This window comes from Heliconius melpomene, chromosome 16 (genome assembly GCF_056956725.1).
Source record: "Heliconius melpomene rosina isolate 202511_hmr_F chromosome 16, ASM5695672v1, whole genome shotgun sequence".
NCBI classification, from domain to species: Eukaryota; Metazoa; Arthropoda; class Insecta; order Lepidoptera; family Nymphalidae; genus Heliconius; species Heliconius melpomene.
The window spans coordinates 2,369,913-2,395,893 of record NC_140404.1 but is presented as its reverse complement, the minus strand read 5'-3'; the positions used below and the strand labels follow the sequence as shown (position 1 = coordinate 2,395,893).

General features: G+C 32.2%; 1 protein-coding gene across 1 annotated transcript; it reads right to left on the bottom strand.

Annotated features, from left to right (window-relative positions):
• Positions 1-6,580: 6,580 nt before the first annotated feature.
• LOC146530675 (uncharacterized) lies at positions 6,581-22,753 on the bottom strand. The gene is made up of 4 exons (XM_085199413.1): positions 22,046-22,753; positions 10,970-11,125; positions 10,528-10,668; positions 6,581-10,307 (listed from the first exon to the last, which is right to left on the bottom strand). The coding sequence occupies exons 2-4, from the start codon at positions 10,991-10,993 to the stop codon at positions 10,143-10,145; spliced, it is 330 nt and encodes a 109-aa protein (XP_085055539.1). The 5' UTR covers positions 10,994-11,125; positions 22,046-22,753; the 3' UTR covers positions 6,581-10,142.
• Positions 22,754-25,981: the final 3,228 nt, after the last annotated feature.

Below are 25,981 nucleotides of genomic sequence, written 5' to 3'. Positions count from 1 at the left end.
AGACATTGCGTATTGAATAACGGAACTAAGCACCGAGCCTTGTCTGTCTTGTTACCAGAACGAGGAAATAATTACAAATCCATACCCTAGAGTTGGAATCAAACCCGCAACTACTGTGATCACAGACGCCCTCCAAAAATACACAAAATAAACCAATATCAATCGCGAAACAAAAGTGAAATTTAAGAAAATAAAGTAGTATTCACAAAGTCATTTCCGTTCTTGATCTCAGGCGGGGCAAATGGAGTAACGATTGTTTAATGTAGTGAGGCCGATCCGATCTCATAAGCGAGTCAGTGGATCGTGCGTTAAAGAGAATTTAGTCAAAGTTCGAAATGTTCCTGTTGTAGGCGGTATAAATGGTGATTTAGGTATTTTTTTTTATTGGTAGTAAGGAGAGGAAAATAAAGTTTAGTGTTTCTTTTCTCTGTTTCTTGATTTTTCTTTCGTAAGTATGGAATAACATCTTTAAATGTTAAAAATGTACTTTTCTAAATATTTTTTTGGCTTACCCTGTATCCGCATTTATCAGAGTAATAGGAAGGGAACCTAGTGTTAAAACACTCCCTTCTTAAGGTTTTCCAAGTATAAAAGATCGACGGAGGTTACAGGTTGTGTTACATCTCGTTAATCATTTACACTTGACACAAACATTTTTGTATTGATTATTATGAAAATTGCATTTTTTATGAAAATTTTAAATAATAAGTCTTAAAAAGTAAACGCAAATCAGAACTAAAATTAATAACATAATAAACTGATTCAAAATAGCTTCCAGAAACTACAACTTTGAAGTTATTCAAATGAGATTTAATATTATTCATAAATTCATATCGCTTCGTTTCCTACTATTAGACGTATTCGTGTATCTACTACTATACGAGTATTTATCGACGCCAATGTTGAAAAGTTGGGATTTGATTGTGATTGTTGATATTAGCGGGTTGAAATCGGGAGTTTATTTAAACTTTACGCTGTTTTCCGGATATATTGAATTAAATAACGTTTCCTTTTGCATAACATAATGTGTGTTTAAATTTCACTATATTAAATTTTCTTACGCTCTTTCACGCTATATCCCGCACATAGCATGCAGAAGGACCCAGGACCTGGACTTAGTATTATGACACTCCGTTCCCATTAAGACTTTCCACTACCACAAAATTCATCGCTTTTGCCTTTTTACCAAAGCGAGAAAATGAAAATATGAAATATTTTATATCGAGTGGGAATAGAACCCTGAACCTGACGCCTTTACAGTCGGGCGCTTGTGTTTCGGGCCCACTTTGTGAACCTGCGTCACGACTGGCTTCATATAATATGTATTATATAGATATTATCTATATTATCATATAACATAATAGATATTATCTTTCTTATATTTTATACTAAAAATAACACATACAAGTACGTGCACATGTCTACAGTTTAGTGAAAATATTTTCACAAGAGCTTTTAAGATTTTTCCTTAACTATACGAGTATACACTCAAGCCCAACTCCTGATAGAAAACAAAAAGGACTCTGCGATAAAGTAGAAAATTACGTGATGCAGCCATATTAGGACATGTATGATACATACAGTGTTAAAGTTTAGTTAGTAATATTTATATTTTATTACTTTTTTTCTTTTTGGATAGACAGAGGGAACGGGGAAAGGTGGTAAGACACACCGCTCTCCTTTGCTTCCTTTCTTTGTCTTTAGTAGTGGAATTCATCGCCACGCTCTGTCTTGCTACCAGAGCGAAAATGTGAAAATAATTCTTGAATGAGAATTGAACACATAACCGTCGCCGTCGGCTACATTTAAAAACAAAAGTAACATTAAAATTTATTTCTTATTACTCTCACATTTAAAAAATAAGTCTTGCTAAATTGTAACACAGAAAGTGAGGAATAGATTATCGAAGATGAGATGATTATAGAATAGAAGATGATTTGATTTATTTCAAAGTAAAGAGATTTTTTTATTTTATATTACAATTAGAAACGACAGAAAAATCAACGGAAAAAATCATAGTTGTTGAACATAGAAGTTCATCATCTTTTATGGGTCCTTTATATGGTCCCTTTTATAGGTCCCTTATTTTATATGTTTCCTCTCCTTATATAATGTTCGTTGTATTGCGCGACTGTCTGCCCAACCTAAAAGGAAGTAGGTGACAGACTTCATAGTTTCAGTTATTACTTTCCTTAAGTCTTAATTTAATTTACTCCCAAACTTGAGGAAAGCATTTCGTTTCTATTGAATAATGTATGTCAACTAAATTATTATTAAAAATACTTATATTTTTTAATTATAAGATTTTTAAGTGACTGTAAAACTGTTTCATGGTTTGCTATTTTCATACTATTTCCCTTTACTACTTATTTTCGTTAGCTTTACCAAAACTTAAGATATTGCTTGTATTGAGTACCGGAGCTTAACGTTGCGATATTTATATTGGAGCAAGAAAAAGTAAAAACAATTTATATACAATCATCCTCGATTGGAAATTAAACTTGCACCCATCGGGCTCAATTTTCAACAATTTTCATTGGACACCTAAAACTGAACAAAATAAGATTCTTAACTAAAGAAACTCATATAACAATACTTTAAGACCGTATTATATTTTAAAGTAGGTAGTACTATTCCCCAGCTTTATCAGAAACTTTGTTATATAACGTATACTGGAGACATTTGAATTTTTCCTAAATCCCCCGACCTAGTTGCACATTTCACAAAGATCACATCTCTGCACAACGCGAGAATGCAGTTGCATGTTTAAATATGGGGTGCACATTTTATATGTAAATAATGCTATATTTTCTTTAAGAGAAACGCAATTTTTCAAATTCTCCTGTATCTCACATGTAGCAGAGTAGACAGAGAGAACCTGGGTGTGTTAAGTGTTAAGACACTTAGTTCCCCATTTTCAGCAGAATTCTGTAGGTATTGCGTGTTCAATAAATTCTTACTCAAGGAAATTAAATATTTAATATTAGTGATGAAAATAATAATCAAAAAAATCAGCTTAATACATTAACAAAAAACTAGAATCAACTATATCAAAAGAAAACGAAGAATAATATTTAAAATTGAAGTAAGAAAAATCTTAACAATTGCAATTAATACACTTTCCACTAAAAAGAAAGCCACCGTAGTTTAAATTCTAGCTGTATTCAAGCGAAAATAGATTTAAAGTAGTACATTTTGAAACAAGGAGACTATAAAGTTTCAAGTTTAAAGTTGTGGAGTGTGGTAGCATTGGAACGGCAAAGAAATTAAATTTTAATAGTTTTTTAAGTGTGAAAAGTTTATATTAAAAGCAAATTGATTTGTAACTTAGTTTTTCTTAGGTAGGTATATTAATAAAATATCAGCTTTATGACCTGTATTCCTTCAAGACATTGTGTTTAGTGCAGAAACTCTACACTTGACTCTACCAGCCACCTTACTATAAATAAATAGTAATAATTATTTTCCTCGAGAGAGGATTGAACCCAACACTAAAGTTATGCTGTTTACAGTTAGATGCTGAGCCACTGCAGCAGGCCTTTGTCAATCAATGGCAGTTCTTTTTGAATTTATTCTTCATAAGTATCTATCTACATCAGCTTATCGTAATCAATAAAAAACTAAGATGATTATTATTAATTCCGCAGACTATAACCAATTATCTAAAAATCTACACAATTCCAATCAAGCCAAAGGAAATTAAGAGGCCAACGAGTGATTGAATCATAAAGGGTCTATAAACATTTCGGGGAAGTTCCAAGTCCAATAAGAATGGTTCGTTATCAAGAGGAACATTCAATTGGGACAGAGTTTGCTATTATCACTCGTTTTCAATTACAACCCTCTCAAAAGTTAGTTCTGTATCAGGGGTTTGGGCAGCGGCAGGCAAAATGAATTTCGTTTTTATATATGTATATGTACAAGCATGTGGTTGTAAATGTGACATGTAGTAAGTTTGATTCCTCCGCCTTAATCGAGGAAATTAAATTTTTAATATTTGCGCTTGCCTTTCGCTTTGCCTTTGAGAGAATTTGAGGGCGTGATGAGTGGCGGAACTGCACGCCAGGATTTTGCCTTGGATAATAAATTGCCCCGAGTGGGGATGAAACTCACAACCGTCGCGTTACAGTTATACCCTTGTGTACCTGTGCTACGTTGGCCTCAATCGTTGTTCATTTAAACTAGAATTAAAACAACAAATATCGTTAAAAACAAATTTATTGGAACAAAAAGTCTAAGCTATCAAAGATTTACAATCAAAATAACATCACCTATAATAATACTTTAATTCAAAAATATACCCAACCAATGTCCACGACTAATGGAAGTCTTAAATATTAAAAGGTTCTTAGAAGACACGGAATTGACGAATCCCTTGATTGGATGTTAAGTAGTACATTAATTAGGGACGGCTTCCAAGGCTTTGGACCTTACAGTAATTAGTCAGTTTTCTAATGGCGACTATCGTTTTGTCATCAGCTCTAGAGGTTGGACAGTAAAATACAATTTTGTTATCGGTGAAACGACTTAGGATTTTTAAGTTTTTTTTGTAGAAGTGAGATACAGTCTGAATGAAGTCTTGTGAGAAGGGATGTTGATGAAGATGAAGAGATTAAGAGATGTGTTTTCACGTATAAACTACTGAACGGATTTAGATAAAACTTTACAATATAATAACTGCTTATACATCAGATTATCACATAGGCTATAATTTGTGTCAATTACTGTAGTAAGATAATCAAGTAAAAGGGGGCGAAGCGAAGAATGTACTAGTAGTTTGTGAGGGTGTTAAATTTTCACGCAAAAATTACTGAATAACTGAGTTAGATGAATGTCACTATAATATATTTCAACAAATTTAAGCAGGCGAAGCCTCGTTGAAGTCACTAGCTAATTCTAAAACGAAGGAAAAATATTGTATTTTGAACTTTCCTTACCGCCTCGTGGGATTGTTTCGGTACAACTCGTTGAATTTAACTTGTTTGAGGCCCCTGGAGTGGTTGAATTTATTTTTATTATACCCAATTTGATTTAGTTGTTTCGATACAATAGGATATCTTGGTGGAAATACTTTAGTTTTGTTTTATTTCAATTTGTTTCTCATTCAGTTACTTCTCACGTACTGTCCTAATTCCTTGTAGATATGCAAAAAGTCTTCAAGCCTTTGAAGGTGTAGAAAAGTAAGCGTGGAAAGAACCTAGTGTCATGACACTTTATTCACTTTCCTCACAGATTTGGATTATTACGTACTGAATATAATAAACTATACTTTATTTATTTATACACACTTCTCACTAGAGAGATAAAGAGGCAAAACGCGGCGTTGACTTTCGCCACTAAACACGCAATATCGGCGGCATTTTTTTTCCAAATCTGTACTGAGAATGTAAACGCAAAAGATAAATTCCTATACGTTCCTCCTGTTGTTCTGTTTGAAAATTTTAGAAATTTTTCTACTAAAATTAAAAAATACCACTAATTTACTTAAAATCTCATAGATTACCGCCTACATATTTTAGTAGGCGGTTAAGATCAAAACGGTCGAAAAGCTTCGTAATGAGCTTTAAGTTTTAATTACAGTTAGTATAAAGCCCTCTAAACAATTTCTGTTGCTAGAACCAGTACATAATCTTATTATATTCACTCGTAGCATTTTGAAAGGCTTCACTAATTTATACTTTTGCTGGACGCGTTTAGAATTTGTGCCTTCTGAAAATTATATGAATTGTTTTGTAAAGTTGTCAGTGACTTAATTTAAACATGGTGGTTGTGGGTTCGATTCCTATTCAAAGGATTTATATATTTTTATTTCGACGCCCTGATAAAATAATATAGGGCGGTCGATTCATCTCTTAACTCGAAATGTCTTGAATTAGAATTGGGATTAATACTTCGAAGCCAAATGGCGGGAGGTCACTGGTGTGGTCTGTGACCGCAGAATACCGCCCAAGCTCAAGGGGCTGATATACAAGAGCATCGTCCGATCGGTTCTTTTATACGGCAGCGAATGTTGGCCAGCACTATCTCGGCACACTCAAGAGCTTCACGTCACGGAAATTAAGATGCTGAGGTGGATGTGCGGCGTAACGCGGCCTGACCGCATGCGCAACACATTCATTCGAGGTAGTCTTGGGGTCCGTGACGTAGCGGATGAGCTCCAAGAGCGTCGCTTGAGATGGTTTGTACGCGCCGGCCTAAGAACTATGTCGGACGCAAGTGCCTTGCTATACCAGTTCCTGGGGCGCGACCTCCCGGACGCCCAAGGAAGCGCTGGTTGGATGTCGTGATGCAGGACATGACAGCCAATGGTCTAACCACCGAGGACGCAAAAGATCGTGCAAAGTGGAGTAGGTTAAGTAGGAAGGCAGCCCCTGGTAATAGTCGGGATTAATGCCAGGAAGAAGAAGATTAATACTTCGAAGATTTTATAAGTGAATCTTAGATGGTTTAAAAAATCCCACAAGATAATACAGACTACGAACCAACCGTCTGTAGACTTTACCTACTGCTATTTTTTAAATAATAAAAAAATATATAATTTTTACATGGAATACGTAATTTTATAATATGTCACCTAAGTCAAAAAAGTCATATATATTTTCTAAATATGATAAAATAAAAATGTTTGTACACTATAATAAAAATACGAGGAACCACCCCTTTCAGACATCCGCTAACTTGTTTTAAGTAAAGTGCTTTCTTGCCACATAGAACTTACAAGGACATTGTTTGCTAAGAAGTGATATGCTTAGAATCTTAAAATTATATACGTAGGTATTACCTTTTTATTAAATGTGTGATAATAATGTTAAGGAGTGAGAGAAGAGAGAACTTGGGGGATCAGGGTCTCTCACACTCATTCAAGGCATTACGTGTTGAATTACGGAACTCGCTGTGCTCTTTCTATTTTTTAACACAACGCTTTAGCAGAGTAGAGAGAGAGAGAGAGATAGCGCAGATGCTTAATTTTTACTCTGTGGTCAACGGATATTATGGCGATGTTACTAAGACGAGACCTTATATTTAACTCTTTTATTATATATTTAATTTGCTTATTTATACGCTACAAAACAATAGTGCAACATTATTTCACAATTGCATTTGTAGCGAATAAATTCAGGTGGCTGATATAGCGTGTTTATAAATAATATAATAAGACTAGTGCAATACCCCTACACTCTATTTCTGATGGGGAGATATTCGGATGGCGGAGTTCAGTTTAAATAAGTCATTACCCAAAGTGACATCAAACCCATAACCATCACGCTGTCGGACTGCACAACGATGAGGCCTCTACCTAATTTTGTTCTAATGAATACGTTTAACTAAACTTTAATCAACAAATATGTATAATAAATTATATCTAGAGCACTAATTATATGTTAATTGTTTTAGATATTAACGATCCGCTCTCGCTTCTCTGTGGCCTCAATGACCGTTGACATGCACCGATGATTTACATTGTTTGAATTGGATTTGAATATATATTTTAAACTATTGTTTTATTTTAAAATAATACTAAACAAAAAAAATGAGGACAGATTATAAGATATACAAGTAAAATAGATAGACAGATCTCATACGAAAGAAATGTGATATTAAAAAAGTATTTTAGCTTTTTGAAACACGCTGTATCTCGCATATTAGTATGTGCGGGAGAAAGAGTGTTCCCTGGTGGGTATGCAGAGGGAATTTGGGAACGTAGTTTTAAGACATTTCCGTTTTCCACTTTCCGCCAAATTCTGGAGGCATTGCGTGTTGAGTGAATGCCGCGCTTCGCCTCGTCACCATCGAAGCAATCGAAGAAATGAAAAAAAATTACATTTCATTCCCATGAATGGGAATGGAACCGTAACTGTCGATGCCCCTTGTGCCTCTAAGCCACAACCAAGCGTGATGCTTAAAAAATTATGTATCAATTCAATTAATAAATTTATATTAAGGCTCATCCAGAACGTTTAAAGCCTTGCAAACATTTCTCTTTCATACTTGCATGTGGCCTACGCGAGATAAACTTCGTGTCGGTACATCCCGCCTAATTACTGCCAGTGTTAGAACCTCATTATCATGAATATTTTCACTCGTACCATCTGGATCTTAGCGCCGTGAATATGCCACCTTACTAAGTCTTAACATAAGCTTAAAACATATATTTTATTTACTTCGTTTTAGAATGTTTTTAATGTTTGTATGTTTCTAAGATTATTACTTCAGACTTTCATATTTGAAAACAACGAGAATTTTTTAAGTTTTTTAAATTTTATTTATAACGAAGTTGATGTTTAAGCGAAATTTGGAAGAGTCAGCGTTGGGTTCCGCCGTTGGGTTTTGTTAAATAGAAATAAATAATATTTTTGTTTGTTATGAAATAAATTTTGTTTATCCTGTATGCCAAATACATGATTAGTTGATTAATATATAGGATATAATACAATATGTATGTAATTCACAGACAATACCATACTAAAATGCAAATAATATTATGTTAAAAATAAAATTGAATATCACCAAAATATGACATCAAAATATTCCAGTCAAATGCATTATAGCAACAAGAATGACATTTCTAAATTGCCCAACAAATAACCCGAACTAAATTACGGAGCTACCAACTTACAGCATACCAAAAATTCATCCACGAAATTCCCATATGTATTCAAAATTCTATGTACGTAATGCATCGTTAGAAATATTTCAGATCTAAAACCCCCACTAGCAGTGTTGGAACAACCCCCACTAACAGTGTTGTATATTAGGCAGAAGTAATGCCTAACCCTATAAATGCTAATTGCACTCGGTAAACTAGTGAGCCACGCCATCCATAACCAAATTACGCCCAAACTAGACGTAGTAAATCATTGGCACGTTTCAAATTAATTCACCGCCGTACCTGATTCTAATCTGGCGCAATCATCTGGCTTTTGTACGACTTAGGTGAGTAATTTGAAGTCCAGTACAAAAGTTTATACTAATATATTTATTTGGTTTTACTTGTCTTAACTTAAATGTATTATTTGTGTATCTCTTCTTCAGCTTTACTGTATTCTGAATATGACAAGGTAGGCGGAAGGAACCTAATGTTAAGATACTTCGCTTGTCATTTTTCGCTCATTTTATAGGCATTGCGTGTTGAATGGCGGAACTTAACCCCGCGCTTTTTCTTGTTAAGGAATAAATAATAATTCTATTTGCTCGGTATGGAACCTGCGACTGCAAACTGCAACTGCGCCACGGCTGATAAAATGCGGACTCAAATTATTGATTTCAAATATAGTCAATGAATTATAAGCTTAAAAAAATAATGACAATGTCAATTGGTAAGTTTTATTTTGAGTATAAACCGAATATTTAAGTTATTCCTTTGAAGTTAAAAAAATAATCAGATTTATTTTCAACCCACAACCATCATACAAATACATTAGATATTTTTCTTAATTAATTAAATCTATATCAATTATATCAAAATATTATTTTTTTATTAAAATTAATAGTAATATTTCATATAAACTGTAATAGATTTGATTTAGAATTCACTGCAGAGAAATATGCCAGCGGTCGATAGCACCGCGATCGGACTTTAGAGTGTTAAATTTAATTTATCGAGTGTGAATGTGAGAATTAATAGATTTTGCGGCGGCTTTGAAGTGTTTTAACTATTTAGCAGCTTTGTCTATTTCATGTGGAAATGTTATTCATTTTATAATAAAATAATGTATTTAAATCTAAATGAAATTTAATAAATTATAAATTATAAATTTGCTTTTTTTTAATTTTAGTGAAAACTATGTAGTATGTAATATGTAAGTGGGTGGGATTGGCCATTATTTTAGAGTGATTATTTATTGAGGCTTCCTCTTACGCGTACTAAATTTCATAAGTAATTTAGTATGAGTTCTTGCTATGTACGTTTGTTCACAAATTTTTTGGAAATTAATATCCATATCGAATTAACTGAGGCGCTGGTTTTAGATTTATTTCTGCATGGGTATTTAAAATGAATTGTGTGAATAAACGAATGAATGTGATAACATGTCTTATGAAATAGATAAAATATATACATACATAAAATAAAAAAAATAAAAGGGAGTAAAATAAAAAATACACAATTGAACAAATTATCATAATAATGAAAATGCCAATAATTAATTTTTAGGTTTTTTCTTAAATTTTGGATCAAATATCAGGCAGACGACGTTACCTTTTTTTGAAATAACAATAACTTTGAATAAGTAGTCGCCGTAAAAGAAGGACTTGCCGAGATAGTTCATCATTAAATCTGACAAATTTAGATCCATGATGTAGAACCCCTAAAAAATAATTTAATTTTATTTAAAAATACTACGAATATTAAAAATATATATATTTGGCGTTAATTTTGCTTAATATATATGGCACAGAATTATTTATAAACATAAACGTTATACAAACTATAACTAAATTCATCCTGTTTCTTTATATTTGCTATACGAAAGTATTTGTATATTTACTTTTATTTACTTTTATAAAAGATAAGAAGAAACCATATACCTTTTTGACAACGCAGTTCTTAACTCCGAGTTGAGACTCAAATAGCGCAGCTAAAATATAATGCTGACATGGCTTATTCACGATGTAGTTCCAGAGGATCGTTTTGGTATTGTCTTTCACAGAAAATACTGACATTTTGATCTAGAATATTTAAATTTTATTATATTCTATGAGAAATATATTTTAATACGGAAAATGTGATATATAAAAGTAAGTACAGTGAATTAGTTATTCAGTATGTCTGTAAGCTCGATGGTTTTATGAGTTCAAGCTTTATTTGGAGGATATTAAAACAATATTTTAATTTTCCAGTCTTTTTACAGAGTTGGTTTCTGACATCCAAAATGTTATGCTTCTATAAAGAACGGGAAACTTTCTTTGTCAAAAAAGTTTAATACATATTTTTTTTTACCCCAATAAAAATAAAAAAAATATGTCTTACCTCGTCAAGTCGAGTGTTATCCATGAAAGTTACGTTTAACGTCCCTTTATAGAGAGTATTGTCATATTTTATTAAATGAGTGGTAAATTTGGTTAAATTTGCGAGCTTTGGTCCTCGGCACTGGTCGTAATGTTCCCACTCCACAATGTAGGGGCCCTAAAAAAATATGCAATATGGAAAAAGGAAATTGAATCAACGAAGGTACCAAAGAAATTTATCAGATTAATATTCAAGCAGGTAAACGTTATGGTGGTAATTTAAATAAGGATGAATATCGGATTTGCAGATTTTGTAGATTCAAAAACAAGTATAAGGAAGGAAAGGCCGGCACAGTGTTTTTCCTGAATAGCAGGTAGACATAGGGAATTTAGTGTTAAGACATTTCTTTTCTCACAATTCCTTCAATTTTCGAGACATTGCATATTAAGTGTTGAGTTACACTAACTTAACGCCTTTGTGTGTTTCGTTACCAGGGCGAGAAAATGAAAATAGTTCATTCCTACAGTGAAAAAGTAAGCCACAGCCGTCACTTTTACAGGCAGACGCTGTGCTGGTAGAACGACAGCCTTTATAGAATTATATTTGTAATAAGTGTATTGTCTACGAAATTGCATTATTTAAAAAAAAACGATAATTGGATAAAATAGAACAAAAATAGAAAAAAAAAATCTTTTATATATAAAAGTGAAAAGTAAGCCAAAACTTACATAATTATCCGGATTTTTCGTTAAAAAATCACAACTACCCACAGAAATGAGTATAAGCACCACCAAATAAAACATTAAATGCTTCATAAGGAAAAGTAATATACCACACAGCTATCAAATAAAACGTAATGGACATTTAATATCTTATTTATATTGAGCATTTTTTTCGTTGAACGAAAATTAAATACATTTTAATATACAAATTTAGGTAATCCTCTTTTCATATGGTGCGTCAAATTATATGTAATACGGTTCTTTTGTTGCGTGCCACTGACAAAGAGCTTGGGGAGACTTAGGTTGAAATGTCTATTTTTATATTTTTTTTATTTTATACATTTATGTTATTTGTGAAGCAAAATAAAGCAGTTGCGGCATTTAGTTCCGCCACTCAACACAGAATGCCTCCAGAATTTGGTGAAAAGTGGAGAGAGGAATGTCTTAACACTAAGCTCCCTCTCCCAACGCGGCTACATGCGGGGTACGGCGTGAAGCTTAAAAAAGTCGTAAGAGAGGCAGGGTAAGGTTGACCTTTGAGAGCCTCAAAGTCATATTTATACAGTCAGGCCAACAACATACTTATACGTTTCCTAGATTAACTATTACTAATTTCTTATTACTATTTTAACATTAAAATTAATTTTGAAATAGCTTAATATAATATTTAATACTTTCACAATATAAATCTCAATTGACGGCAGAACCCAATGAAATGGCTAACCGCCGTCAAAGCACCTAGAGTGTAATTTTATAATTAATCAAAATCACGATCTGTTCGTTGACGAAGCAATTATAACATTACGCACTCCACTGGGTATCCATAACGGGGTGATATTGGTTATGGGAATTTACTATATTATAAATTATAATATATACCTGTCTGTCAAAGTGATACAGCGAATAATTAAAATCTAGATGGTTGTGGGTTCGAATCCTATTCGGGGTATTGTTTTATTCTCATCTCCTCATTCTGGAAGCAAAGTGTCTCAAAAACAGGACGGAAACTAGGGAATGGAGTGTTCTAACACTAGGTTCTGATCCCCTATCTCCCCTGCTATATGCGATATACAGCGTGAATCTAAAAAAATATCTATACACCTAAAATGGATAATAAAAATAAATATTAATAAATTATAAGCAAAAAATCATTTTTAGAAAAAGCTTTTATTTAAACGCTTTAAAAAGGAGAAAATAAAATTTGTCTTTTAAATTTTAACTATCAACTCATAACCTCATTGTACACAATTTATATGATCATAAAAGCTTCTTTGATACCCATATTGCAGAAGTGAATAAATAATAACTATTCCGCCATCTTAGATGTTCCGCCATATTGGATTTAGTGTAACGTCACATTATTTTTAGAGTTACGGTCAACGACCCATTTCATTTAATATCTATATTGTAGAAGTAGACCGAATAGATACTCGGCTATCTTCAATATCCTCCTTATGGGATTTAGAGTGACATCACATTATTTTTCGAATTGCTCTCAATGAGTTCTTTCATTTGATACCCATATTGTAGAAGTACATTAAAATAACTATTCTGCCATCTTGCACGGTCCACCATATTACATTTAGAATGACGTCACATATTTTATCGTGCATTGTCATCCAAAGTAAACGTGTATACAAAATTTCAGCTCAATCGGTTGACGATATCTACTTCAAAATTGAGCTCTAAGATTTCACCCGAACCCACATACATACATTGCAAGTTAAATAAAAGCTTTTAAAAAATAGTGTCATTATAAGTTCGTTCCATTCTCGTGGAACGGATTATAATATTTAAAAATTATTATTATTTACGGTATGGAAGTACGAAGTGCGGCGTTGAGTTCCGCAATACATATTCTTCAATACATCATAAAAATTGAAGAATGGAATGTTTTAATTGTATATCTAATATCATTAAGTTCTCTCAGCTTAACATATAGCTTTGGATCTAGTGGATTAATAATATAGACTATCAAGCCAGGGATCGTGATTTGATCCTCTTCAAGATATTTCAGTTTAAAGACAGGTGAATATTATATAGTGTTTTGTTTCCTTTATACAATAAGTACGAAATAAAGCGCGGCGTTGAGTTCCGCCTCTAGACACGTAATGCCTTAAATTCGGCGGGAAGTATATTAAGGGGAACAGGATAAAAGAATGTAAAAATATTTGTTTTTAGCTAGAATTATTTTAGTTGTTTTGTTACGTTGGCGTCCATCACTGTAACGCTGCGTCACGGAAGAATAAAGAGCTTTGTATATTTTTCATGTAACGTTAAATAAAAAGAGATATCTAACAAATAAAATAAGTGATTATCACCTAGAAAAAATATTTATATAAAGTGTGGAGTGTCTTAACACTAGATTCCCTCTGTCTACTCTGCTGTGTGCGGGATACAGCGTGAAGCTGTATAAAAAAGAGAGAATATTTTGTAACAAATTATTTATTTGAGTTGAGTTATGCCATTTAATTCCAATTTCGCAAATATATTTGTAGTATTCTCGCCACTTAACACGCACGGAAGTCTCTTAATGGGATTAGAGTTTCTAAGGTTCCTATTATATGAGGAATACAGCGTGAACAAAAATAACTATTTTGTATCGTCTTATAAATTTATATATTTTTTAATATGTAGATATTATTCCCACCATATACATACCAGGGGTCAGTACCCCTAAACTAAAAATAATTTCTATAGTTAATAAATATTCGTATGATATAAGCGGGCGAAGCCGCGACGGTCTACTAGTTTATTATATTTTATGACTTAAGTTTGTTATTTAATTTCTATTCTATTTGCCTATAAATATTTTAAGCTGGCAAATATGTGCAAAGATTAATCGGTGGTCTTCCACGTATAGCGCTTAACGTGTAACTATTGTTAAGTACTGTATACACATCACTTATAAGCTTCAAATTTGATGATGATAAATTTTGTATATTTTTGCTATGACTATAGTATATATTGTAAATGTATCTAATTTGAAATTCGATGTAAATCTCTTTGTTTAATTTTTTTTTGGTGAAATTAAATTTTAATTTTCATAATAAAAAATACATACACTACACATTCTTCTTTCTATCAATGTTTTTTTTTTTTTTCTGATGTTATAAGACTAAATGCGGCGTTGAATCTCGTCACACTGTTACCAAATTTGTAAAAAAGGTAAAAAATGTACTGTGTATTAGGATTAAGACATTTCAGTTTGTAGATAAATTTCCAACATGGAATACTCGCATACAGCAGAAAAGGCAACACAACTAAAATAAATAATAATAGCTTCCCACAAAGCGAAGAAATGAAAATATTAAATATTTTTAATTACCTCGAGCGAGAATCGAATCCATAATCTATCGCATTTACCGTCACAATCCATAACCGTTGCGCCATAACCAGCTTTAATCAATATTATTATTTAATAAATACCTAATATATAACAGCCTTATAATTTCAGTACTATCCTCTTAATATGAACGATATTAGGCTTATTGTTCTATCTGTACTGAAAAGGGGAGAGACGAAATAGGCTATATTAATCCGTGCCCAGTGAAAGATCAAAAGTGGACTATATACTCGTAGAGATACAGACATATATGGGCTATGTACATGGTACGGTGTACGTACATTCTGATAGAGAATCCCCACAAAGGACTAGGCGAAGGGTAATATTTCGAACCCTCTATTTCGGTTTCAATTAATTGATTTTCGTTTTATGTATTTTTGTTGTTTTAGCTTTATAGTGGATTTTTCGATGTAATGTTTACAGAATGTAGTGGTTTATACGATGGTTATAAGCTAAAATTACACTATACTAGCGGCCCGCCCGCGGCTCCGCCTGCGTGAACTATGTTTTTATTAATTTCTATCTCCATGCATGCAAAATTTGATCTCAAAAGTCGGTTAAAATCTAAAAGTGTTGTATAGAAAGAGAGAAAATTAAATTTCTTAATGCTTACACAACAATTAAGAACCTACTTCAGTTTGGTCAGCCATTTCTTTGTAATAACTAAATAAAATAAAAGTCATGTCAATTCCAAGGAAACATTTCATAGTTTTCCGCCAACATAAATGTCTATATTTAGATACGACGAGTCTATCTAATAGCTATTTTTTATATTTAATACTTCATTATCGAGGTGGTCGTAGCGCAGGGACACAACTGTTACGCGACGGTTGGGGATTCGATCCCCACTTAAGAGTATTAATTATTATTTATTAATATTTTCATTTCTCTGCTCTGGCATATGGGCAAAAGTCCGACGTTGAATTCCGTCACTCAACAGGCAGTTCCTCCAGAAATCGGTGGAAATAAGGGAGCAGAGTCTCTTAACGCTAGGGTCCCTGAAAAAAATACTTAAGAATACATTTTTATATAATAAATGATCACTCCGCTTACAAAAAAAAAGCAAAAAAATTGAAACTTATATATTTTTTCCGAATGTTCCAACAACTGACGTATGCGTCACGTCAAACTGTGCTACAATAACGTCATCAAAATTCATGAAATCCGTCGCTGAGATTGATTGTTATTTTCAGAAAAACAATATAGTGAAAAATAATATATTGTTTTCCTTTCTTTATATGCATTATATGATATTAATTAATTATGAGTTAACAAAAGGTTCGGTGGTATTATGATGGACGGAACCTCGTTACCTCGTATTAAGACATTAAGTTCTCTGTTAAAACTCTTTTGTTCCCCACTCTCCGCCGAATTCTTGTGGCCGCCATTTGAATAACTAGACTGAGAATATTATAAATAAATATAACAATTTTAGTTTAGTTTGACATTGAACCCACAATCTTCAAGTGTATAGAAAATTCCATTACGCTAGTAGGGCGTCAATGTTGCTTATTCCGATCAGGAACCGAAAATGTCAGGTTATGAATATTCACAAGTTTAGCCGCTCGTTTTACGTTATTTTTGCATATAAAGCGATAGATGGGCGGATGGTGAAAGAAGAAAATGCCGAAATTTGATGCCTTGGTGTTCAGAATTGAATTTTATTTAAAATAACATATTTTGTAGGAATTTGCTAACAGGCTTTGTAAACAAGACAAAAGCACGGCGTTGTGTTCCGCTACGCAACACAATGTTTCGAAAAAATGAGGAACCGAATATCTTAATAGTAGGTTCCCTCTAATTACCCACCTATCGCGGATAGTGTGTATATATAGGATATAATGTGAAGCTTAAAAACGTGTATAATATATTTTTTTTTATGTAATCTATTCTTGTAAGATTTTAAATAAGAATAAAATATGAATACTCATTAATTAAACTTATTATCACTAAAAATATGAGTCTGTTTATAATAAATTTTAAAAAGCTAAAAATATAATATTTCAACTTTATGTTGTATTCCGCATGTAGCAGGTTAGACAGAGCGTAGTGTTAAGACACTAGCTAACCGCTCTTTACCAAATTTTGGAATCATTGTTACTTGAATGGCGGAAATCAACGGCGCGTCAACTTTACCTTGATACCAGAACGAAGAAATGAATCTCAATATTTCATTTTCCCGAGTGGGAATCGAACCCACAAACACTCGCGACAATCACACCCTGGGGTCTTTGCGCCATGACTGGCCTCAAAATACTTAAGTGTCTATAATGATTCTTTGCAGAGCCAAGTCGAGGTTAAATCCTAGTTTCATAACGCCTACTTTTAAAAACCAGTTCATCTAAAAGGAACTTTTTTAGCCTTTGAAAGTTTCAAGGCTGTCCACGTTAATAAGTAACGCAGATAGTACTCCAGATGCGCTGAACTTAAGAGATGAAAGTAATCTTAATATATAATGTAAGAGGAACTTAAATATTTTTAGCCTAAAAATATATGAATATATTTAAAATTTAAGGCTTAAAATGTGTTTTTTTTTAATCTACTCATAAAAAATACACTTGTACATTTTTTAACTTTTCATACTTTTTCTTTGTGGGATTACATTATTTTATCGTCTTGTATTTTCCAGATGGGGAAACTTAATGTCCATATATTTTGTTAAGTGTCGGAACTTAACGCCATCCGCACTTTGGGCGGTCCGGACGAAGGCAACGATACAAAAAAACCATTCACTCCACAAGTAAAACAAAAAACGGTAAATAAACATATATTACGCTATTTACATTTAACAATATAATATGGAAATTAAATAAATAATCCTTACTAGAATTCAGTACATAGTCTCAAACTTCTTGATCGAAATTAATGTATGAGCTTTCCCGTGAACCCGGGGAGCTTAAGTTGAGTACTTTCAATTATAGTGAGGATAAAAGGTTTTTAATGCTGAATTTTATTCATTTTAATATAAATAATTTGAAGAACATAATGAGAACACGCAGATTACTTTTACTTTCAGAAAGAAATGAGAATTTGTAGATTATTGTCATTGAAAAATTTATGTTGAAATAAATTTCAATACATATATTCAGAATGAAGTCGTACTGTGCCAATCAACCTTGTTTTGTGCTCACATCTTTCCGCTTTCTTTTTTCTGTCATCAACATTCAAATTCAGTTAAAAAGTGGAGAATGGAGTGTATTGACACTAAGTTCCATCTGCCTACCCTGCTATATCCTCTACATAGCTTGAAAATGAAAAACAACAGAAAACTTATATTTAGAACAACATTAAAATCTACAGACAGTTTTTTATTTCGAAATGTAGGGCAGCCACGCGAAAGATTGTCTCTATTTTACCATTCATTTTCCATCTTGATATGCCTTAAGAACCCTATATATCTACAGTATATGGGATATGGGAACGTCAAAATGAGGAAAATATGAGTTCGTATGTACTCGTACTTACACGCTGTACGGGTATGTGCAGATGCAAGCCTTCTACGTCTTTATTATTTACGCCACAACGATGACACTGGTTAAGGTGTGGTTTCGTTATGGAATTGTATTGTTGAATTTTATTAAAAATGGAGGCTTTCCTGGTGCAGAGACAGTTTTTAATTGTAAACGTGATGGATGTGTGCTCGAGTCCCGCTCAGTGGAATGTATTTTTTTTTATTTTTTGCTCTGGTAAGAAAGCAAAGCGTGGCGTTAAACTCGGCCACTCAATATGGCTTGCCTAGAGAATTTGTCGGAAAGTGATCTTTTGCCTACCTTATAAACGGGATACAGGGTGAAGCTGCAAAATAGCAATTAATCTTAGTGTTTGTAACACAGTTAAATATTTTTTTAATATTATATTTACATATTTTGTGAAACTTCCAAATTATCATATTATAGAAAATACAAATAAAAAAGAATATAAAATATTTTTTTACATAAAATCGCAACGAAAACACACCTTAACCTCAAAAATATGAAAGCCCGATGAAGTAGCGCCATACATGCGCAGAGTAACAACCGCACCGTCGCGTTTTACGAAGATTGCTTTCGGACAAAACGTGGGTATTTCTTAAAAAACAAATACCTCATCTCGTCACTGTTTCACGCCTCAGCACATAATTACTATCTCTATATATATTTTCTTATCATAAAATAATCTTTTTACCTATAAGAATATATATTTTTTTAATAAAACGCAGCGTCTCAACACTAAGTCTCCTCTGTTAACCATGTGTTTGTAATTTTCAGACATTGTGTGTTCATTGCCGGTGTTTAACGTCGTGCTTCGTGTGCTATATAGGGCAAACGAAGGCTACTCTATATATAACGATAGAATTAGGGAACTTATATGTACGTTTTATGTAAAGTTTAATAATATATGTGGCCTAAGGTCCTGTTGCAAAAATCTACAGATATCTGATTTTTTTATATTTTTTTATGAATGAAAATAATTTAGTGGTTTTCAAAATAATTATTCATAAGGATTCATTGGTATGTGGAAATCAGTAATCAATTCAGATAAGACTTAATAATATTCAATAAAGTGATATTTTTTTTCTAATTAAGCTTGATTTTAGTACTATGCGGTTTTAAAATTCATTGTTTCTTTGATAATTTACTATTACAATTGATTAACAAAAAAGTATAACCATTTCTCCTGTCCTAAGTTAACTCGTCCTTTGTATGATATCCTTTTCCAAGTCCCTCATCCTCTAAATGTTCAGAACCTGTCAGTGTTTGTGGTTAGTATTTTATTAATTTTTTTATGTATAAAAAAGTAAACGTAATATTTATTACTAACTTAATATGGTGTATATACATATATTGTAAGTATTTCTTTGTTTTGTTACAGGTAAAAGCTGTATTTATTCTGGATATACAACTAAATCGAAACGCCACAAATAAAGAGCTTAACTGAACTGCTATAAATTTCATTAAAGGTATTGCAGCGAAATTTTTCGAGGCAACTATGTCGTAATTTGTTCTACTACCGTGCATTATTCATAAAAAAATCGTTTCATTAAGAAAAAAGGATACCTGCAGATATTTGCAGCGGGACCTCGTACTGTAGTAAATCTTAGAAGTTATAAACTTTAATAACTTTGTACGTTTGGCGTAGGTTCACCGTAAAACCACACTTTAAAGCTTTCACTTTACATCTCACGCTTTTAGTGATGTCATATCAAGAATCGTAAAATAAATTAATCACTGTTAAAATAAATTACTTTAAAGAAGCAATTATTTCTACTTATGTATATAATATATTTATATATCTCGAAAGTTATATATCGCAAAATATAGGCATTAGGTTCCAGAAACAGAAACCAGAACCAGAAACCATGAGGTCACCGTGACGTAGTCAAGGGCAAGGGTCTTACTTTGAACTCCAAGGTTGTAGGTTTGATTCCCATTTATGAAGATGAATCCTTCATTCAATTTGGAAGCTGAAGGCAGAAATCACCTGTATCATATACATAGGCTTATAATGCTTGCAAATTAACTCTGCCATAGCGAACGCTACGTTACGATGCCGCATAGTACTGTACTATATACATTACACCCTGTATAATGGGTGTTAGTAAATCAAATCGCATACTACCAAGATATATCTCTGTTATTTGAGGCTTAGCTGCTGTCAGGTAGGATTTATATGGGTTATATATTTATTTAGTGAAGTTTGTTGAATAGAAGTGATAGAAGTTTTTGTGGAACAAATGAAAATAAAAGATTTCTTTATATCAATTTTTTTATAATACACCTTTTTTGCTTATATCAGGATAGGCAAGAAAAAAATAGTGTTAAGACACTCTGAATTAGTGACATTGGAAATGGTTACGTTTTGCCTTATATCAGTATGAATTTAGTATTTTTTAATTAATATATTTCAATTCTGCATTTTTTCTTGAAAAGCTCCATTACGGAAGTTGAGTACTTACATTTTCACGGCACGTGTATTGAAAAACATTTTAAAACGTTAAATGCGTTGATTTTTTAATATTTATGCGTTAAATGTATTTCATGTTATAAATAAAGAAATTTATTTTAAAATTTTTGGTTATATTTTAATTCATTGAATTATTTGAAACAATGTTATTTAACATACGATGTTCTTTTTATTAGACTACAGACGCTTTGGTTCAAGTTTGTTTATTTTATTATTATTTCTATATTTTTAAAAAAGTTAAAGTTGTAAAAATATAAATAAATGTAAAATTTAAACACGTTTTATCTCGCATATAGCTGGGAAGAAGAGTGAATCTAGAACTAACACGCTACGTTCTCTGTTTTCTTTCTCAATTCCCAATTTTCGGGACGTTGCTATGTCTTATTACTAGATCGAGATAAAATAATATATTTTATTCCTCTGAGTGGGAATTGAACCAGCTACTATCGCGTTTACTGTTATACAGTTTTAACTACTCTATAAAAGCCTAATATAATTCAGAAAAAAAAAAAATCTCAAAAATGAAAAAGTTATTTTTTCAAACAAAATCTATACTAATATAATAAAGCGGAAGAGTTTGTTTGTTTGTTTGTTTGAACGCTAAGATCTCTGGATTTACTGGTCCGATTTACATTGTTTTTGTTTTGTATGAAAGCTGCATTCTTCAGAAGTGCTATAGGCTATATAATATTACATTACACATATGTACTAATAAATTAAAATATTTTCTAATTTGACATGCAATTTATTCTGCCATGTTAATAACAACCGTCGCTACGCGACCGCGTTCGTTACCGCGTCATTTTGATATTCATCCTTATGAAAATAAATATAATAGTCACTTTTAGCATTTCATCTAGATTGAAATTATATTTGTATAGAAATTATATTCTTATATTTCAAGCAGGCGTAGCCGCGTCCGGGTCCGCTAGTAAATAATAAAATTATCGATTTAAAATAAAACGCCATTTGTAAAGTATAATATTAATACGCACTCACTTACTTACACTTACCTGTCGGCGCGGCAACGTCGCAAACGCTTCATTCAAGAAATCGAGTCGCAGCAACTAGCTTAGGTATACATACATACAGGCAACGGCGGCGAGCTGATGTTAAATTAACGCAACACTTAGGAATACACTTTACACACACTTTTATTGAATTATTTATTCTTATTAGGTTTTTAATTTTACTTTTGTTGCACTACAAACTCATATTTTTATTTTCCCTTTTTAAACTAACACTCATTTTTAACATGTTTACAAAATTATTACAATTATAATTTTTTCTCACTTTTTTTAACAATAAATATTACATTTTCTGTCCACATTACATTCAGCTCGACAATGACCCATTTTATTACACTTGAAACATTTAATATTTCTTTTAATTGTAGCATTTCTTTTTACAATTAATGCAGATGATGATGATGACACAATTTCCCTTCGTAGTAGTATTATGGTTTGTAACTTCCAAGCATTCCAATTTTTTACTCCTTCCAGTTTTATTACTGTGCTGTTTCCCTTCCATCGTGATTGTTTTTTTTGCTTGTTTTTCTTTTTTATTCGTTCCCGGCAACTTAACCTCCAAATTTTATTACCAACGTCGAAGCGTCGCGTGAAGTAACGCTGTTTTAAACTCGCCAGTATTTCTAATTTTGTACGATTGATGCAATCTTCTTTATTATTGTTACGACGTGGTCTGGGCCCATAACCCATTGTATTTATATGGTTTAGTAAATAGCATTCAGCTATAGTCCGACCCAACTAGTGTTGCCGATCGATAGTCGACTATCGATCGGCTATCGATATTCTATCGATAGTTGTCCGATAGTAGGACTATCGATATTTTAATCAATAGTATCGATATTTCGATAGTATCGACACTATCGATAGTTCAAAAGAGTACAATACTATCTACCAGTCAGAAAGATATCGATACTATCGATAGTATCGATACTATTGAATTTCTAGGTAACGATAGTATCGATAGTATCAATAGGATCGATAGTATCGATAGTATCGATACTATCGCAAATTAGCATACAATTGATAGTCCAAAACAATCGATAGTATCGATACTATCGATTCTATCGATACTATTGTTTCCTAGACATTCAATAGTATCGATAGTATCGATACTATCGCAAATTAGCATACAATTGATAGTCCAAAACAATCGATAGTATCGATACTATCGATTCTATCGATACTATTGTTTCCTAGACATTCAATAGTATCGATACTATCGATTGTATTGATGCTTTTCTGATTAGGAGATACGATATTATCGATAGTATCGATAGTATTGCACTTCGCCGATAGTATTGTTTTCTTTTAAACTATCGATAGTTTCGATACTATCGAAAATATCGATACTATCGATTGTCCTATCGATCGCATAGCCTTTGCAACGCTAGACCCAACTACTATTGCGCAGAATGTACGCGCCGAACCGATTCTATGGGAATCCCCGGTAATCGGTGCGGCGTGAGCGGGGGTGTCTATGTGCAGATAACAAAATTATTTTTTAATATTGATTGATTGTTTAATATAACACTATAATTCATAATAAATGTAGATTATACTTTTTACGCATGATTTGATATTAAAATAATTAATAAAATTATCAATACTATTTACAAATAATTACTAAATATTAATTTATTTCGTATTGAGTTTTCGTAGGTTCTCGTGTAACATTATAAAACTCGTTTAATATTTAATGTTTATACGATTTTCGATCAAAATAATTATACAAATATAAATAATAATGAAAATCTTAATAAAAAATTTAATAGTATATTCGATAAGTATTTTAGTTAATGGCAACTATTACAATGTATTTAATTATCTGTGTAAGAACAGAACTAACGCGCGCGGAACGGCTAAGTTCTGTTGTATTTACATTATTTTGTTCGACTTTATACGTTGAATAATTATTGAGTGTTTTAAATTATTTGGATGTTGTTTAATATTAATTTTATCATTAATCAAATTTCTAAAATCGTGATGAATGTTTCGTAATCGTGATGATGTGATTACTGAGTATTTTTCTCAAATGTGGAACTATTGTGTCAGTATTCGAGTGTACTATCAAAACATACATTCTTTTAAGACACTTCAAACAAATGTTGAGTTTTTAATATTACTTATGATGTAAAATATTAGTGATAGTAAAAGGAGAATGCGACAACGATGATATAAAACTAATGTTAAATGTAAGTACCTATCTATCGTAGTTCAATATCATTTTGTGTGTTAAAAAATTTGAATATAATTTTGTGGGTGGTTCAATAACCATGCAGTATTTCTAAATAATTTCAAAATAAAGGTGATACAATAATTTGACTTAAAGTAGGATTTTATTAAACAATTTTAATAAGAGCTTTGAACGTTATTTAGATTTATAATAAATAGGTAATTGCGTGAAAAAGAACGCGAGATATCGTTCTTTCTCGTTCGGTTATGTTTTGACGAATGAAAAGTAGAAGTTTGGCAACGCTTAGTAGTATTAATTGTTGAGGCATCTTGATTAATTTCTTTAGCTTCGGGTTGGAAATATTTTATTTACCCTATATGCAGTTTCAATAAAAGAAGCGCTGCCTCTTCCACCCTGTATATTGTACTATCACGACGGTCTCGATATTCGTAAAAAACGCTACTTTAAGTAATGAAAATATTAAGAAACACGACTATATTAACTCTACAAACATTTACAGCGTTACTTAAACTTAAACAGCTTTCAGTACAAAAGTATCTTAGATTCAGATTGTAAACCTAATAGGCAATTACATTAGAGATGGCAACTACATATTCTTTAAGACTTATCTCAATGCAATAAAGTTCAAAATCGCACTATAGTTTAAAATAAATTGGTTAGACAAATAATCTCTTTTAACTTACGTACTGAAGCAATGTTTTCCACAATAATGGGGCTGATAGTGATGAGATTTGGGTGGAACAGCCATACTTACATTCTTAATGGTAAATGAGTGTTACTGGGAACATTTCAATTTTCTTAAATTATAATGAAAATTTTTATAAAGGGCAAAAGTAATTCCTTTTGGTGTTATGCCACCTGGTTGAATTATACAAAGGAAGTAGAGTAAAATGTTTAGAAAAGTACAATTTCTTTAACGTAGCGGGCTTTATAGGTTTAGATAGGAGTGAGTTCAAATTCTGCTACGTGAAAATTTTTATACTTTTACTAAAACTAAACTGCTAATAGTACAGTTAAGTGTATGATTAATATTTATTTTTTACTTGTCTAATTAGGAATAAAAAATGAAATATTAAATTTGTGAGGGAATTGTACCCACAAACTGTCGCCCCCTGCGCCACGATTGGCCTCTACCTCATATTGTTAATAAATAAAATATTCCACAAAAAAACCACTTTTAATACTTAAAAAAAGCGTTTTTACACCCAATCTATACGAAAAAACCCACATCACTCGTAAACCCCATATCAGTTCCTACTGGCCATCCAAAACTGATATTTTACAGTTAACGTCAATAGTAACGTTAAAATTTCACCGCAAAATCAACTTGCATGCAAGATTGAAATTATGCATGCATTGATTTATTTCCGTCAGATAAACACCGAGATGGACCCGATAACTGGCAGTTATTAATATTATATACGAAGTTTGTATAAACATGGAATTGATAAGCTTTAATATTCAATATCAGTTGTAAAGTGAGGTTTGCAATTAATATATTTCCCCCATATATTGAAAATTGCGAAGCTGGATGCGAAGAGCTGAAGATCGAGCTCAGTGGCGTGCCATTGGTGGGCGAGGACAGGCTGATGATGATAATGATGATGTTTGAAAATTAAAGCTAGTTAACAATGTGTAATATAAAACACATCCGTATCTCACTTTCCGTTGAATTCTGGAGGTGTTGGGTGTTGAGAAGCGAAAGTCAACACCGCGTTTTGCCTGGTTACTAGAACGAGGAAATGAAAGTTTTAAGTAATTAATTTTCTTGAAGCATCGACTTCACTAGCTAGCTAGCTT

Bases quoted from the DNA above. Each gene is read 5' to 3' on its own strand.
- LOC146530675 (XM_085199413.1), bottom strand. From the start codon at position 10,993: ATGGATAACACTCGACTTGACGAG. The intron at 10,669-10,969 runs GTAAGACATATT...TAAATATTCTAG, and splicing joins ATAACACTCGACTTGACGAG to ATCAAAATGTCAGTATTTTC. The intron at 10,308-10,527 runs GTATATGGTTTC...ATTATTTTTTAG, and splicing joins AGAACTGCGTTGTCAAAAAG to GGGTTCTACATCATGGATCT.